At 36.5% G+C, this 17,324-nt stretch overlaps 2 protein-coding genes across 2 annotated transcripts; both read right to left on the bottom strand.

Annotated features, from left to right (window-relative positions):
• Window positions 1-11,486: 11,486 nt before the first annotated feature.
• Window positions 11,487-12,140, bottom strand: LOC126951212 (keratin-associated protein 26-1-like). Its single transcript, XM_050785141.1, has one exon. The coding sequence runs from the start codon at window positions 12,129-12,131 to the stop codon at window positions 11,496-11,498; it is 636 nt and encodes a 211-aa protein (XP_050641098.1). The 5' UTR covers window positions 12,132-12,140; the 3' UTR covers window positions 11,487-11,495.
• A 3,540-nt stretch (window positions 12,141-15,680) lies between these two features.
• LOC126951007 (keratin-associated protein 26-1-like) lies at window positions 15,681-16,876 on the bottom strand. Its single transcript, XM_050784901.1, has one exon. It carries the CDS (start codon window positions 16,590-16,592, stop codon window positions 15,957-15,959), a length of 636 nt encoding a protein of 211 aa, XP_050640858.1. The 5' UTR covers window positions 16,593-16,876; the 3' UTR covers window positions 15,681-15,956.
• Between the last annotated feature and the right edge of the window lie 448 nt (window positions 16,877-17,324).

Raw genomic sequence — 17,324 nt, 5'->3', positions numbered from 1 at the left:
AAAATTCAAATTCATTGAAACCCTACCTGAAGTGAATTGGATTCCAAAGTCCTGAGAGATTTTTGCAAATGTTTTTATAGATCCTTGTGAGAACTAGAAAATTTACTAAGATTTGTTTGGAGGGTGCTCTTATTTCTGGTTTATTCTGATTTAGTTTATTATTTTATTAAAAAATAATCTATTGAAATCACAAGATATTTAAAAGATTTTTGATACATGTGTCCAAATCCACACCTGGACTACAGTGATGAGTATCTGGTTCCCCGCCTCCTCAACACCACTAAGTATTGTTAGCATATCTATTTTGACAGTTTGATGTGAAAGATAGTATTTAATTATTGAGCTAATAAGTATTCATTAGATGACTGGTGAGGCTTTCTATTTTGGTATATTTGTATTGATTATTTAGCTTCCTAGTTGTGGATCTTGATTGTCAGTTTTAATATCACTCAGTAAATGTATCTTTGATTTTAAAAAGAGATATTTTTCTTTAAAAAAAAGAAGAAAATAAACATTTTTAGAAAGAGTAGTTTTGAGGGATTTTGTATTGTCAAATAAAACTTTGCTTTGAAAAATATGGTGAATTTTTAGAAAAGAAAATAAAGCCTATTCCTGGCCTATCACTTAGAGGCTCATATTTAGAGAGTTGGAATTGGACCTAAGAACTTGATTTACTTTGAGGATACATCTCAAAGCCTGGTTAGAAATCCACTGGATGAGAAAATTCCATAGGCATTTGACAATCATCAAAGTTTCTGATTAGTATGCCTATATAAAATTAAAACAAACTCATTGCATTCCAAAAGATCTAAGATAGAAACAATTTTCCATTGAAACTTCTTGGGGAAAGCTCTTACGCAACTTTGACCAAATATTTTCTTTTGCAGATCTCCCCCCGACACACATATATCAAACTTCTTCGACATTTGATAGATAGATTAGATTATACAGTGACACATTGGATTAAAGGTTTAGTAGTGTGTGGCTTCCATATGCCAAAGCATTAACATGGTAATTTTTCTAAATTGCTTGTTTATAGATGTAGAAGATTCAGTAAAATGAGTGTCCATGAAAATGAACTGTGGTCAGCCCCTAGAATAATGCTTAGTATATAACAGTAACTCAAAAGTATTTGTTGATTAAATGATGCTGAATGATGTGTTTGAAAATATAATTTTAAATAATGGTATTCAGCTGTGTTTCAGCAAACATAGTATGAGACTCCATCCCTGAGGAAAATTTTTTTTTTCTTTCAAGATTTCTCTCTCCCTGTCTTCCTTTTTCTTCTTCATTTTTGCCATTTCTTCACACTACTGGGAAGGAGACAGAAAGTATTTTGTTTTACTCACAGTTTCACCCCAATAATAAATAGAGTAATGAAGTGTAGGTCTCGTTATAGGAAACAAGGCAACGAGTATGCTTTAAAATATAGCAGTCTCTTTACCCTGTGGTTGAGAAAGTTCTGTAATCAATTCATAAATTTGTGTTACAGATATTTCTTGCAGGCCATCATCACCTCTAGAGATAGAGCTCATGCTGACTTGACAATACCAGATATTTATCAACCAATAAGAATTTCATAAAGAAAATGGAAAGTGCTCTTCTATTTTCATGGAGAATGAAGGCTCATCAATACAACTGTCCCTGGAGCAAACAGGAACAGACAATTGTTATGTGTGGGCCACATAACATTTCCTTGTGTGGTCTTTTTTTGTCCACTATATTGTTACATCTGATAATTGTCTATTTATATTGGGAGCCAGAGGTAGATTGCACTTGTATATGGAATTAAAAGGAACAGAAGAAGTGAAAAGGCAGCAAAATATTGTGTTTTTGTGTGTGTATCCTCTAAATTTGCCTCTGAAGTCATTGGTCTTGAGTGCCTACGTGAGGCTAAATTGCTCCTTGGAAGGTTCTATAAAAAATTCCTTATTAAGTACACTACATTTTTTTAGGTCATGGAAATAAAACAATTTTGACATTTGCAATAATGCTCTGATTTGAGTTTAGAAGAAAACATAGCCTGCAATTGATTTCGCTAACTGGAGTGTGGCCTATATTGCAAACCCTGTATCCTTCCTTTAATTTATAAATAATTAACTGCCAAGATATGCAAATACTAAAATTTTTTTTTTTATTTTTTCTTCACAGAATAGTAATGTCTTTTGACTTTGGATGAAAAAATAAGATAATAGCAGAGGAAATACAAAACTAAAACACCTGTGATCCAGTACAACTGTGAGTTAGAAAAGTACAAGTCAATGTCCATAATCAGCTTATTAAAATGAAGCAGGTGCATCAGAAATGATGACAGGTACTTGTGCATAAGAAAGTATGAGCTTCCATAATTGAACTTTCATCGCTCGATATCTTCATGTGGACCTACTTCATAGAATCATTTTAATGTGACTGTTTCTATCATAAAAGGGATATGTTATGTTTTGCTAAATAATTTTATCTACATGTTGTAATAGAGCTGGTCAATATAGATATAATTAAGAAGGCAAACCATAATTTATTCAATATTGCGTTAGTTCACAGAATAATTTTTAAAACTTGACACTTTATTGATTGTTCTGCAATGAGGCATTAAGTAATAATATGGTTTTTATTATTAACTTCAAATTTAGATAAACTTAACATGGGCTTTAAAGAATTTACTAAAGAGGATTAAATACATTTTTGAGGGGCCACACATTATCTGGTTAGATTAGATTACTATAGAAAGTAGCTTTGGATTCATTTTCTAATACTGAAAAGTTCCGGCATTTGGTTGAAAGATCTGTATATCAAATGTCCAATTTGCAGTCCTGTTAGTCTGGATTCAAGTGAAGAACCTTTATCAGAATGACATGGTCAATACTACACTGTCTATACAGAATGGCTGTTCCTCAGTTCACCCTTGTTGGGATATGAGCTTTGAAGGTTTCCTTTCAGTTCATCCTATAGCCTCTCACTAGTAGCACTTTCTGTATATGGCACATGATATAGGTGCCTTGTGTGCAGTAAATTGCCTGCTCATGTCGTGCCGGAGGCCTAGATGTCACATAAAGGGCATTCACCTACTTGAAAAAGGTTACTGCTTTCCATAGTATAAAAGTACTGGAGTATGCATAGGACATGAATGCTTTCAGTAATTCATGGGATTTTTCTTAATTAATGCTATCTATCAAGACAATTGTTAGACACCTCAGAGTATAAATAGCCACATAATTGTATTTTAAAAGTAGATCTCCAGTTTCATTGCCAGATATCTCTCAGCACAAACTAGATTAGTATGAGAACAACCTGCTTTTGTTTCAATGCACAAACCAAACTTTGAACATCTGCATTCCAAGTACAAAAAAGTCCATTGTAAATATGTCAGCAAGAATTAATATCATTAATGACATATGCTTATTTGATCAAAGGAATACATTAAAATATAAAGAGTAATTTCCTATGAAAAAACGTAATAAGACCAGTAAAAAGGAACAGAAATGTCCAAACAATTCAAGAGAAGAAAAGTGCTTAGACCTTGAACAAGGTCACAAACATTTAAGTACTGTCATGGTAATATATGTCTGAAAAGTTATAGAATTAAGAAAGTTTTATTTTATGTATTTCCTTTAAAGCCTACAATCAGGTTTACTCCGGTATCTTAATATATGTTTTGATAATTTGTTAAGCTTTAAAAAGTGAGTAAAATGTTTACAAGCTATTGGCTGAGGAACTTTGTGTTGAAAGTTAGTAAATATCAGTGTCAAATTTGAAAGATTTTGCATATTGCAAGGAAAAAGTAACTGTGCTTTCTTACTTGATTGTGAAGGGCACTTCCATACATCATCTCTATGATTTGAAGTGGACTATGCTTCTCCCTTCTATTGGTTTAAGAATTACACAGACTATATATTCTTCTATCGCAACATAACTTAGAAGGATTTATTGAAAAGTTCAAAATATGCTGTTTTTGTTTTTATTCCATTGATGAGATAAATTCATGAATGGGAGTAACAGAATATATTAACACATCTAGAGAAAAAATATTGTTGCTTATCCCTGCATAGCTGCTGGTACATCACAGAGAGCAACAACAAAAATCCATAACCAGTGCTATGATTTGGATGTCTTCTCCAAAGCTCATGTTGAAATTTAACTGCCATTGCGATGCTCTTGGCAAGTGGAGGCTTTAAGTGGTGATTAAATGGCAAAGTCTTCATAAATAGATTAATCCTGTTATTTCATGAGTGGTTTAATTATCCAGGAGTGAGATCCTGGTAAAAGAATGAGTTCCCCAGGATACCCTTTCTCTGTCTCACAGGCTCCTTGGTTCCCTCCGATCATGTGATAGCTTTCACCATGTTTTCACACAGCAAGGGGATCCTTATCAGACACAAACCCTCTATCTGGAATTTCCAGACTCCATAGCTGAGAACTGATAAAAATTTCTACTGTTCATAATTTGCCCAGTCTGTAGATTTCTGTTACAGCAATAGAAAATGGACTAGGACTACCAGCCAAAATCTTAGGTCAGAGCCTAAAGTGACTCCAGTGAGACATTAGATGAATAGCTGATTAACAAATCCTAAAAATTATAATTGCAAGATTTAAAAAAGAATAATTTTATGAAAGAATAAGTCTTGTTATGTAACATGGACCACTTGGATCTTACTATCTAAGCAAGATGATGCAATTCATAGCAAGCAAAAATTAAATACTCATCTTTAATTAGAAGTCTATCTTGTTGAACTTACTCTACTTTTGGAAAACAACCAATGATGGCTAAATACATTTCAGACATAACTATTTGAGGCAACCCTGTTGTTGGCAAAGACTCTAATGTATTGAACACATTGGCAAACTCTCTGATCCTGCTCTTTCTTCACTCACTACCATCTAGCTGCACTGGGTTCCTTTTATTCTGCATTCTCCCCAAGTTCCTGCCTTTGATCTTGTTTTCCATGTCTAAAATGGTTGAATGCAGGGCACTCTCCTTTTAATATTTCTAGATACAATTCAAATGAAATTTTTGTTAATGCGAAAATATCCCAACCGTGTTAAAATTAGCTAGCTCCCCTCTTTTTATAATATAAGTTGTATCCCCTTCATACTGTTTTATATACTCTTATATTATCATATTTCTTTATCAATATTTATGATTTATTTTTTGTCATTCCCCCAGATTGAGTTATTATTGTATTTCCAGAATGTAGAAGAGGGCTTGACATATAATAGAAATTCCTTATTACTGACTGAGTGCTTATGCATGATGAAATTACTTCCAAGGATAAAAGTGGCATTTATCAAATTGTACAATGAATCACTGACTGAATTATCAATCTGAACTGTTTAAGTAGATTCCCCCAACCATTTCAGGGAACATAGTCCAAAAAAAAAAGCAAAGAAAATGACTAGTTTAATGATTTAAATGATAAGTGGAACAATGAGTCGGTAGTCATGTCACTGCATATGTTTTAAATATTTCACTCCACGCTTTTCTTGCATGCATGACTTCTGACAAGGAGTCTATTGTAATTCTTGTCCCATTTCTCTATAGATAAGGTATTTTTCCCCTGGCTTTTTTTTTTTCAAGATTTCACATCATTTTTGTTTATCTGAAGTATGAATATGATATGCCTAGGTATAATAATCTTTTTGTTTTATTCTAAAATGCTGCTTGGTGTTCTGCGAGCTTCCTGAATATGTGGTTTGGTGTTTTTCATTAAAATTAGAAAGTTCTCAGTCATTACTGCTTCACAATCTTATTTCTTCTTCTTTTGACATTGAAGTTAAGAGTATATTATACGTTTTGAATTGTTCCATAGTTTTGGATGTCCTCTTCTGTGTTTTGGTGTTTTTTGTTGTTGTTTTCCTGTTTTTTTTTTTTTTTTTTAAATCTTTGCATTTCAGTTTGGGAAGTTTCTATTGGCGTAGCCTCAAGTTCACTGATTCTGCCCTTCATCATGTCCAGTCTACTAACGAGACCATTAAAATAAGTACTGATTTATGTTGCAGTAATTTTTATTTCTAGCTTATTTAATTCATTCTTTAAATTTCTATCTGCTTTGATCTTGTTTTCCATGCTGCTTTGTCCTGCTTCCATTGTCCATCTCTCTTTATATGTTATTATATCTACTTTTCCCGTTAGAGCTCTAAATGTATTAATCAGAGTTATTTTAAGTTATGTCTGATGATTCCAATGTCTATATCATATTTGAGTCTGATGTGTATGCTTGCTTTTACTTTGGAGGCTGTGCTTTCATTGCCTTTTGGTGTGTTTTTTTGTTGAAAGTTGTGTTGTATTGAGTAGTGGGAACTGAGACAAATCGGCATTTAGTGTTAGATTTGAAATGATTCTGGCTAGAAGTTGGGCTGTGTTTAATATTTGCTGTAGCTGTAAGTGTCAGAGGATTCAGATTTCTCTAGTACCCTTAATTTTTGTCTACCCTCTTGGTTTTCAGCTGACCTAAGTACTCCTCCTTAGAGAGGATCTGCTTCATGGAGCCCTTTCAACTATAATCCATTGTTATTCAACTGGAGCCTTGCTGGTGCAGGCGGAAAGATGGAAGAGAGGGGAAGCATTTCATAATCTTATAATTAAACCTTAGTCTTTTATTGGACCTGTGTCCCTGAGCTGTGACCTTCACTGGTATTTCTTAGTCCTCTCTACTTAAGTGAGCCAGAAAAAGTAGTGGGGGTCTGGTGTGGAGAGGGAAAATACCATTTCCTTGAATTGAATAAGGTCCTGGTAAAGTCTTTTTTTCCTGAAGAGTAAGGATTTATTATGGAGGAGGTTCTGAGCATGCTTTTCTAGGATTATTCCTCCCTTTCTCTTGACAGAGTCCTCGGGGCATCATCCTTGGATTTCTTCCATGAGAAACCTGTGGGATCCCTAGAGGCAAAACCCATGAAGTATATGAGGTATGAGGCATCCTTAAGACTGTGGCAGCTAGGAGGGTTTGATACACATGCTAGTACACACTCAGCCTCCAGAAATTCCTCAAAATTTATGATTTAATTGTTCCTACCAGATGATGACTTCAGCAGCTTTTGCTCTAGGAAAGCGTACTCCAGATGTGACTCTAGACTCACCTGTCTCCCCAGATTTTGGAGTGGAATTTTGCCCTCCAGACTTAGCTCTTTGATGGGTTCAGGAAAAGTCATTGATTTTCAAGTTGCCCATTGCTTTCTTGTTGTAAGACAGGGGTGGTGACTCTTAAGCTCCTTACGGGTTGGAATTGAAACCAGAAATCCATACATTCCTTGAGTCATCATCCCCAATGGCATCACTTTAGTTAATTTCTGGAAAAATTCTCTAAGCAAAAATAAAGTTTCAGTGGAGAATGAAATTAATGTTTATACTGGCTAGTGACTATTCAGAGATAAATTTAGAGAGAAGACTCAGAATCCAAATTCTACCCTGAAAATGCCTGAATAATCTGTTAGACTAACTCTGTTTTTGTTTTTCTTATGTATGACTGATTTAAAGACTCTGATAATTATTCAGGTATATATGTTTACTTTTTCCTCAACCCATTTAGATCAAGATAAGGAAGAAGATGATTCTGTGTGTCTTTCTTATGTATTTGATATGTGGAGTCGGATCTTGAAATTAAGGAAAAATAGTGATGCTTCATAATTGCTTTTGATAGAGAATTATGCTTTCTTGATTAAAGTTCAGCTGAAAAGGGCAATGTATTATTTGAGCTTACAGTCTGACAAAAGGATGTCAGCTTTTGTAAAATCCAGTTTGAAAATGACTACATCCAGAAGGTTAATCACAAGGAACACAATGGTACTTGAATATTAATAAAGAATATTTAATTTTTCATGAAAACAGGAGCCTAAAGACCTACCCTTCACTTATTTTCATCATAGGAATAAAACCTATACAACTAGAAGGCAAAACATATCAGATAGTACATTGCCCTTTAATAAACAAATCTTTATATTACACTTGTAATGTAGTTTACTAGAGAAACATAGACTTTGAGAAAACTTAGAAATTAATCTCAGACAAGTAATTTACAATCTCTATGATTGTGGCTAAATTAAGAACAATTAGAGCTACTGTGCCAGATATTAAGGAAATTAAATTAATAAAATACTAAATCAGACATAGTTGGAACAGACAATTATCACACACGAACGAAGGTATAGCTATTAGCAGGTCTTGTCTAGTCACGGGATATTGGATACAGAACTTTCCTTAATTCTTAGCTCTCAGACTTGTAAGCTGCAGGGAAATGAGAAGCAAACATTTGTTTCCCTCAGATTCAGGAAAGATAGCATAGATTAAAACTTCAAAGGAAAAAATGTGAATTTCTCATCACCATCCAATCAAAAGACAATCTACTGTCATTCAAATCAATAAACATTTACAGAAAGCCTAGGCATGGTACTGCCACAAAGGCAGCTTTCAAAGGGCTTAAAGTCCAGAGGAGAGATTATAAATGCAAATAAACAATACAAAATAAAACATGTTAGTGATGTAACAATAGATAATTTGTCAACAGAACAGAATAGGGTCTAGAAACAGACCCATCCATTTAAAGATAATGTATTTATGAAAAAAAGGACACAGAATTGCAGAGTAGTAGAAAAAGGAGGGTGTTTTAGGAAATGATGCTGATTCAACTAAAATTTTGGCCCCTAACTCACACCACACACACACACACACCATTCATCGATGGTGTATTTAAATGTTGAAAACAAAACAAAAAAATTTCTAAAGTTAATATTTTTGTTAATTTGGGGTAAACAAAGATTTCTTTAAAAGGATGATAAAAGTACTAACTATAAACAGAAAATCAATAAATTAGACTCATTTCTATTAATCTAAATACACCATTAAGGGAGTAAAAGACAGGGAATAATATGGAAGAAGTTATGCAAAATATGTACAACCAACAAAGAGTTAATATCTAGACCATGTAAACTATTCCAATCCTAAAGACAGACAAACCTACTAAAAATAGGGACAAATGACATTAATGTTACTTCACACACAAAAAAATGTAAATGGCCAAGAAACAAAAAACATTGTCTTAAAAAACTGCTCAATTCAATAGACCATCAAGAAAATTAAAAATAACACAAACATTTGTTATTTTTGTTCTCACTAGAAATGCTAAACATAAATAGGCTGACAACTTCACGTGTTGGTGAGGGTGTAGAACAACTGGAATTCTCATACTCTGATAGTAGAAGTCAATATTAGCAAAACTGCAAGGCATAACTTTGTTTTTTTTGGTGTTGTTGTTGTTGTTGTTTTTTTTTGAGACAGACTCTCACTCTGTCGCCCCCGCTGGAGTGCAGTGGCCGGATCTCAGCTCACTGCAAGCTCTGCCTCCCGGGTTCACGCCATTCTCCTGCCTCAGCCTCCCATGTAGCTGGGACTACAGGCGCCCGCCACCTCGCCCGGCTAATTTTTTGTATTTTTTTAGTAGAGACTGGGTTTCACTGTGTTAGCCAGGATGGTCTCGATCTCCTGACCTCGTGATCCGCCCATCTCGGCCTCCCAAAGTGCTGGGATTACAGGCTTGAGCCACCGCGCCCGGCCTAAGGCATAACTTTGTAATGGTATAAAACAGAGTTGAACAAGCACATCCTACATAACTTAATTCCACCCTTACACATATTGCCAAATAGAAATATCTCCAGAAGTGTATTAAAATATAGTACAAGTATACAAGAACATTCTGTACGTTAATTCTAATAGATCCAAACTAGAAACAACCTAAATGCTCATCAAAAAAATAATGTATAAATAAATTTTGGTGTTGTAAACTTGAATATTAGACACATAAAAAAATAAAGACTACTGGTACATGTAACAATATGGAAATATCTCACAAACATAATATTTAGTTCAAAAAGACAGAGAGCAATGGGTAGATACTTTATAATTTCATGTTACAGTTCAAGAACATTCAAAAATTGTTATGTATGTTATATGTTAATGAAAACCTCATTTCAAATGATGCCAAAATAACAGTTCAACAAGATTAACAACAGATGTATGGCTGAGATAAAAGGCAGGCTGAGCCAATGTGTGATTAGGGTGAGGGGCACAGAGAGGGCCAGGGAAAGGGTGCAAAAAATAAGGGGATACAGAATTCACAAATTCAAAATATCCAGGAGAGCAAGCAAATAAGGGAAATGATGAACCAGAATGAAATTAACAACAGCGGCATGATCATGATAGTAAGTGGAACTGGCATTCTACTTCATTGTCAGGAAGTCTCTAGGACGAGATGGAACTGAGAACCACAAGTGCGTGTCTTGTCTAAAAGGAACAGCTGAGAGTTAGCACCTGCCAATCACTTTCTTACACAGCGATACAGCTTCTAGCTTTTCTAGCTATTCCAGTTCCTCAAAAAGGTAAATATTCATGCCTTTACAACTTTATTTTAATTTGTGAAGTATATACCCACACACATTTTAGGTTGAGTGAGAGAAAAAAATGTATCTTTAATTGTTACATGTCCCACAGCACATAACTTCTGATAAATTCTGCCATAGTTCAGGACTGTTTTGTTCACCTCAGTATCTTTTGTGCGAGCATAGAGTATGCAAGCCATACATTTGTTTCTGAATAAATCAAAAGATTAATTAATGAACTCAGACTGGATTTTTTAAAAGCGAGTATGCATTTTAAAACAGAGCTGAAGAACATACTGCTCTCAAGGATGACATATGCAAAAGGCTGGATGATTGTAAAAAGCATGTGTTTGGGGACCTATGTGTAAGTCAGGATTGCACGAGCTTAGTTTTCTTATTTGCAATATTGAGCAAAAGAGGATGAAGCCAGAGAGGTGTGGGAGAGAAAGACAGTGGGGGAAACTAGATGTCATGTTAAGGGGTTTGAATATTTATCTTATGGGAATAGATTATAGGAAGCCATCAAAGGCATAAGCAGAAACGTGGTTAGGTTTGCAATTAGAAAGAACATTCTGGTGGAATTGCGTTCAGTAAGATAGAGAGATAAGAGACATCACTCCTAATTTTTCCTTTTCAAAACAACTTTCCCCAAGGACTTTTAGGGTCTCTCAAGTACATAGCATCAGAAGTCTAAAAAGCAGCTTAAGGAATATACCATCAAACAATCCCTCTACTGTCAGGTAAGATTATATGGTTGAGTATCACTTGTCCAATTCAGTCATCTTGAAAGCAACTGATGTTGGTCATTTCTGTGTTAAAACTAAGTCATGAAACACAAACCACTGAACCACATTCTTAATTCAGACTTAATCTCATTTATTATAGTGCAAATAAAATACATTCTTCCCACAACAGAGCAACATTGAATACCATTGTAAACTAATTTTTTTTTGCTGTCAAGGAAAGACGAAAGCAAGATAAAACATGTGACAGCAGCATCTTGCATTAGATCAGGCAGAGTAAAACTAAGAAACATCAGTTGCTACTAGCAAAGAAGCAAAAGTCCATGGAGTTTGAATTTTTGTTTTGGATCCTCAGAGTGATTATTCACCGGAACAAAGAAGCTACTGGTTTCACAGTCCAGAGCAAGATGGACGACACGTGTTGAACACATGGGTCAGAGGTTGGCAACCACTGAACAGAGGCCTCAGAGGTCTGAGGCTGCTGGACACAACGTGAAGAGTTTGAGGACCATAGGCTAAGCAACTCGAGGGTCGGCATCCAGAAGTGAGGAGGTTTTGGGGCTGGCAACTGTTGGAGAAGCAGGATTGGGGGCGATAGCCACTGGGCACACAGCCTCCTAGGGGCTGGTAACTATTGAGCAGCACCCTCAGTGGACGATAGCCGCTGGACACGTAGCTCTGTGGTCTACAGGATAGTGGAAGGCAGGAGCTGGAGACGAAAGAAGAAGCAGGAAGAAAACTGCTTCCTTGGCAGGGCCTGGGCACGTAGTAGGCAGTGGAAGAACCGCAAGAGGTTTCAAGGTTGCCGGTCTCACAGTGGGCCGGCTGGCAGCTGGTTGGTTCACCGCAGGTCTCTTGGCAGTTGTCTGTGAGCCAGGTAGGGTCTTGACAGCTAGCGGGTAAGCAGAGGACATCTCCACAGCTGACGTTGGTAGGGCAGAGGGCGATGGAGGTGAGAGGAATATGGCAGGAGGTTCTGAGAGATCCTGAGCTGCAGTTTCCAGAGCAATAGTTGGGGCAAGACATAGTGAGGTTGTGAGAGCAGGTTGCGGTTGAGGGAAAGAAGCGAGTGTCTCAAGTTTGTTCTGCCCTTCCTTAACTTGACCCTTTATATATCCCTAGAAGGTGGTGCTTCTGCATACAGACTCTTCCTCTTGTTGTATGAGGATGCATCAGAACTCTTTATTATATATAGCCAAGGAAGTGATGCTTCCACCTTCCATAAAACTGGATGTTCCTTGCAATGCCATCCACTGATTAAGTCTATCTATAAACCAATGCGACTGCATTTTAATAGGATCTATCCTTCTTAAATTATCCAACAAAACAGACACATTTTAAAGTCTATGTACTTATTCCAATGATAACCACCATTGCACAAACATTCTTAACATTCCTCTCTTAGAATTCTCTTTGAAAATTGTAGCCAAGAAACAGGAAACATTTTATTTAAAAAGTGCTCAATTCAATGGACCATCAAGAAAATTAAAAATAAAACAAACATTTGTTAGAATCTTTGACAAACCTGACAAAAACAAGAAATGGGGAAAGGATTCCCTATTTAATAAATGGTGCTGGGAAAACTGGCTAGCCATAAGTAGAAAGCTGAAACTGAATCCCTTCCTTACACCTTATACAAAAATTAATTCAGGATGGATTAGAGACTTAAATGTTAGACCTAAAACCATAAAAACCCTAGAAGAAAACCTAGGCAATACCATTCAGGACATGGGCATGGGCAAGGACTTCATGTCTAAAACACCAAAAGCAATGGCAACAAAAGCCAAAATTGACAAATGGGATCTAATTAAACTAAAGAGCTTCTGCACAGCAAAAGAAACTACCATCATAGTGAACAGGCAACCTAGAGAATGGGAGAAAATTTTTGCAATCTACTCATCTGACAAAGGGCTAATATCCAGAACCTACAAAGAACTCAAACAAATTTACAAGAAAAAAACAAACAACCCCATCAAAAAGTTAGCAAAGGATATGAACAGACACTTCTCAGAAGAAGACATTTATGTAGCCAACAGACACATGAAAAAATGCTCATCATCACTCGCCATCAGAGAAATGCAAATCAAAACCACAATGAGATACCATCTCACACCAGTTAGAATGGTGATCATTAAAAAGTCAGGAAACAACAGGTGCTAGAGAGGATGTGGAGAAATAGGAACACTTTTACACTGTTGGTGGGACTGTAAACTGGTTCAACCATTGTGGAAGACAGTGTGGCGATTCCTCAAGGATCTAGAACTAGAAACACCATTTGACCCAGCCATCCCATTACTGGGTATATACCCAAAGGATTATAAATCGTGCTGCTGTAAAGACACATGCACACGTATGTTTATTGCGGCACTATTCACAATAGCAAAGACTTGGAACCAACCCAAATGTCCATCAGTGACAGACTGGATTAAGAAAATGTGGCACATATACACCATGGAATACTATGCGGCCATAAAAAAGGATGAGTTCATGTCCTTTGTAGGGACATGGATGCAGCTGGAAACCATCATTCTCAGCAAAGTATCGCAAGAACCGAAAACCAAACACCGCCTGTTCTTGCTCATAGGTGGGAATTGAACAATGAGATCACTTGGACACAGAAAGGGGAACATCACACACTGAGGCCTGTTGTAGGGTGGGGGGAGGGGAGAGGGATAACATTAGGAGATACACCTAATGTAAATGACGAATTAATGGGTGCAGCACACCAACATGGCACATGTACACATATGTAACAAACCTGCACGTTGTGGACATGTGCCCTAGAACTTAAAGTATAAAAAAAAAAAAGACATGCTAAATGTAAATAGGCTGACAACTTCACGTGTTGGTGAGGGTGTAGAACAACTGGAATTCTCATACTCTGATAGTAGAAGTCAATGTTAGCATAACCGCAAGGCATAACTTTGTAATGGCATAAAATAGAGCTGAATAAGCACATCCTACATAACTTATTTGCACCCTTACACATATTGCCGAACAGAAATATCTCCAGATGTTTATTAAAATATAGCACAAGAATACAAGAATATTCTGTACACTAATTCTAATAGATCCAAACTGGAAACAACCCAAATGCTCATCAACAAAAGAATGTATAAATATATTTTGGTGTTTTAACCTTGAATATTACGCACACAAAAAATTAAAAGACTACTGGTAGATATAACAATATGGAAAAATCTTATAAACATAATATTTAGTAAAAGAAGACAGAAATCAATGGGTAAATACTTTATAATTTCATTTTACAGTCCAAGAACATGCAAAAATTAGTTATGTGTGTTATATGTTAACTAAAATCTCATTTTATAACAGTTCAACAAGATTAACAATAGACGTATGAGTGAGATAAAATTCAGGCTTAGCCCATGTCTGATTAGGGTGAGGGGCAGAGAGAGGGCTGGGGAAAGGCTTCAAAAAATAAGGAATACAGATGTCACAAATTCAAAATATCCAGGAGAACAAGCGAATAAGGGAAATGATGAACCAAAATGAAATTAACAACAGCGGCATGATCATGATAGTAAGTGGAACTGACATTCTGCTTCACTGTCAGGAAGTCTCTAGGGCAAGATGGAACTGAGAATCACAAGTGTGTGTCTTGTCTAAAGGGAACAGCTGCGAGGAGCACCTGCCAATCACTTTTTTACACAGCGATACAGCTTCTAGCTTTTCTAGCTATTCCAGTTCCTCAAAAAGGTAAATATTCATGCCTTTACAACTTTATTTTAATTTGTGAAGTACATACCCACACACATTTTAGGTTGAGTGAGAGAAAAAAACGTATCTTTAATTGTTACATGTCCCATAGCACATAACTTCTGATAAATTCTGCCATAGTTCAGGACTGTTTTGTTCACGTCAGTATCTTTTGTGCCTGGCATAGAGTATGCAAGCAGTACATTTGTTTCTGAATAAATCAAAAGATTAATTAATGAACTTGGACTGTGTTTTTTAAAAGCAAGTATGAGTTTTCAAAACAGAGCTGAGAACATACTGCTCTCAAGGATGACATATGCAAAAGGCTGGATGATTGTAAAAAGCATGTGTTTGGGGACCTATGTGTAAGTCAGGATTGCAGAAGCTTAGTTTTATTATTTGCAATATTGAGCAAAAGATGATGAAACCAGAGAGGTGCGGGAGAGAAAGAGGGTGGGAGAAACTAGGTGTCATGTTAAGAGGTTTGAATATTTATCTTATGGGAATAGATTATAGGAAGCCAACAAAGGCTTAAGCAGAAACTTGGTTAGGTTTGCAATTAGAAAGAACATTCTGGTGGAAGTGCATTCAGTAGGATAGAGAGATAAGAGACATCATTCCTAATTTTTCCTTTTCAAAACAACTTTCCCCAAGGACTTTTAGGGTCTCTCAAGTACATAGGGTCAGAAGTCTAAAAAGCAGCTTAAGGAATAAACCATCACACAATCCCTCTACTGTCAAAAAGAATATATGGTTGAGTATCACTTGTCCAATTCAGTCATCTTGAAAGCAACTGATGTTGGTCATTTCTGTGTTAAAACTAAGTCATGAAACACAAACCACTGAACCACATTCTTAATTCAGACTTAATCGCATTTATTATAGTGCAAATCAAATACATTCTTCCCACAACAGAGCAACATTGAATAGCATTGTAAACTAAATTTTTGGATGCCAAGGAAAGATGAAAGCAAGATAAAATATGTGACAGCAGCATCTTGCATTAGATCAGGCATAGTAAAACTAAGAAACATCAGTTGCTACTAGCAAAGAAGCAAAAGTCCATGGAGTTTGAATTTTTGTTTTGGATCCTCAGAGTGATTATTCACCGGAACAAAGAAGCTACTGGTTTCACAGTCCAGAGCAAGATGGACGACACGTGTTGAACACATGGGTCAGAGGTTGGCAACCACTGAACAGAGGCCTCAGAGGTCTGAGGCTGCTGGACACAACGTGAAGAGTTTGAGGACCATAGGCTAAGCAACTCGAGGGTCGGCATCCAGAAGTGAGGAGGTTTTGGGGCTGGCAACTGTTGGAGAAGCAGGATTGGGGGCAATAGCCACTGGGCACACAGCCTCCTAGGGGCTGGTAACTATTGAGCAGCACCCTCAGTGGACGATAGCCGCTGGACACGTAGCTCTGTGGTCTACAGGATAGTGGAAGGCAGGAGCTGGAGACGAAAGAAGAAGCAGGAAGAAAACTGCTTCCTTGGCAGGGCCTGGGCACGTAGTAGGCAGTGGAAGAACCGCAAGAGGTTTCAAGGTTGCCGGTCTCACAGTGGGCCGGCTGGCAGCTGGTTGGTTCACCGCAGGTCTCTTGGCAGTTGTCTGTGAGCCAGGTAGGGTCTTGACAGCTAGTGGGTAAGCAGAGGACATCTCCACAGCTGACGTTAGTAGGGCAGAGGGCGATGGAGGTGAGAGGAATATGGCAGGAGGTTCTGAGAGATCCTGAGCTGCAGTTTCCAGAGCAATAGTTGGGGCAAGACATAGTGAGGTTGTGAGAGCAGGCTGCGGTTGAGGGAAAGAAGCGAGTGTCTCAAGTTTGTTCTGCCCTTCCTTAACTTGACCCTTTATATATCCCTAGAAGGTGGTGCTTCTGCATACAGACTCTTCCTCTTGTTGTATGAGGATGCATCAGAACTCTTTATTATATATAGCCAAGGAAGTGATGCTTCCACCTTCCATAAAACTGGATGCTCCTTGCAATGCCATCCATTGATTAAGTCTATCTATAAACCAATGCGACTGCTTTTTAATAGGATCTATCCTTCTTAAATTATCCAAACAAAACAGACACATTTTAAAATCTATGTACTTATTCCAATGATAACCACCATTGCACAAACATTCTTAACATTCCTCTCTTAGAATTCTCTTTGAAAGTTGTAGCAACTTCTTTGAAACAGTGACAAGTTAAATCTTTTTGAAGAAAAATTCTATTCTTCTTGGAAATTGCCAAAAGTAAATAACTTGGAAGCAAGTGTACGAGAAAATGAAAATCCTTGTAAACTATATGACAGAAATATGGACAATTTCAGTATATTTTGCTTGATTAGAATTTATTTCTCAAAGTTATGATTTGCGTTATTTCAGAATTGTGTTTGGACTTGTCTTTCTACCAAAATATCTTTATTCAAAAATATGTGCTCATTTTACTCATTTCAATAAATAAATAAACCAAGTCAACATGAAACCTTGGCTTATGTTTTAGGTATTCTTG

Source organism: Macaca thibetana, chromosome 3 (assembly GCF_024542745.1).
Source record: "Macaca thibetana thibetana isolate TM-01 chromosome 3, ASM2454274v1, whole genome shotgun sequence".
In the NCBI taxonomy this organism is placed as follows: Eukaryota; Metazoa; Chordata; class Mammalia; order Primates; family Cercopithecidae; genus Macaca; species Macaca thibetana.
The sequence above is the reverse complement of the archived record's forward strand: the minus strand, read 5'-3'. Positions and strand labels throughout refer to the sequence as shown.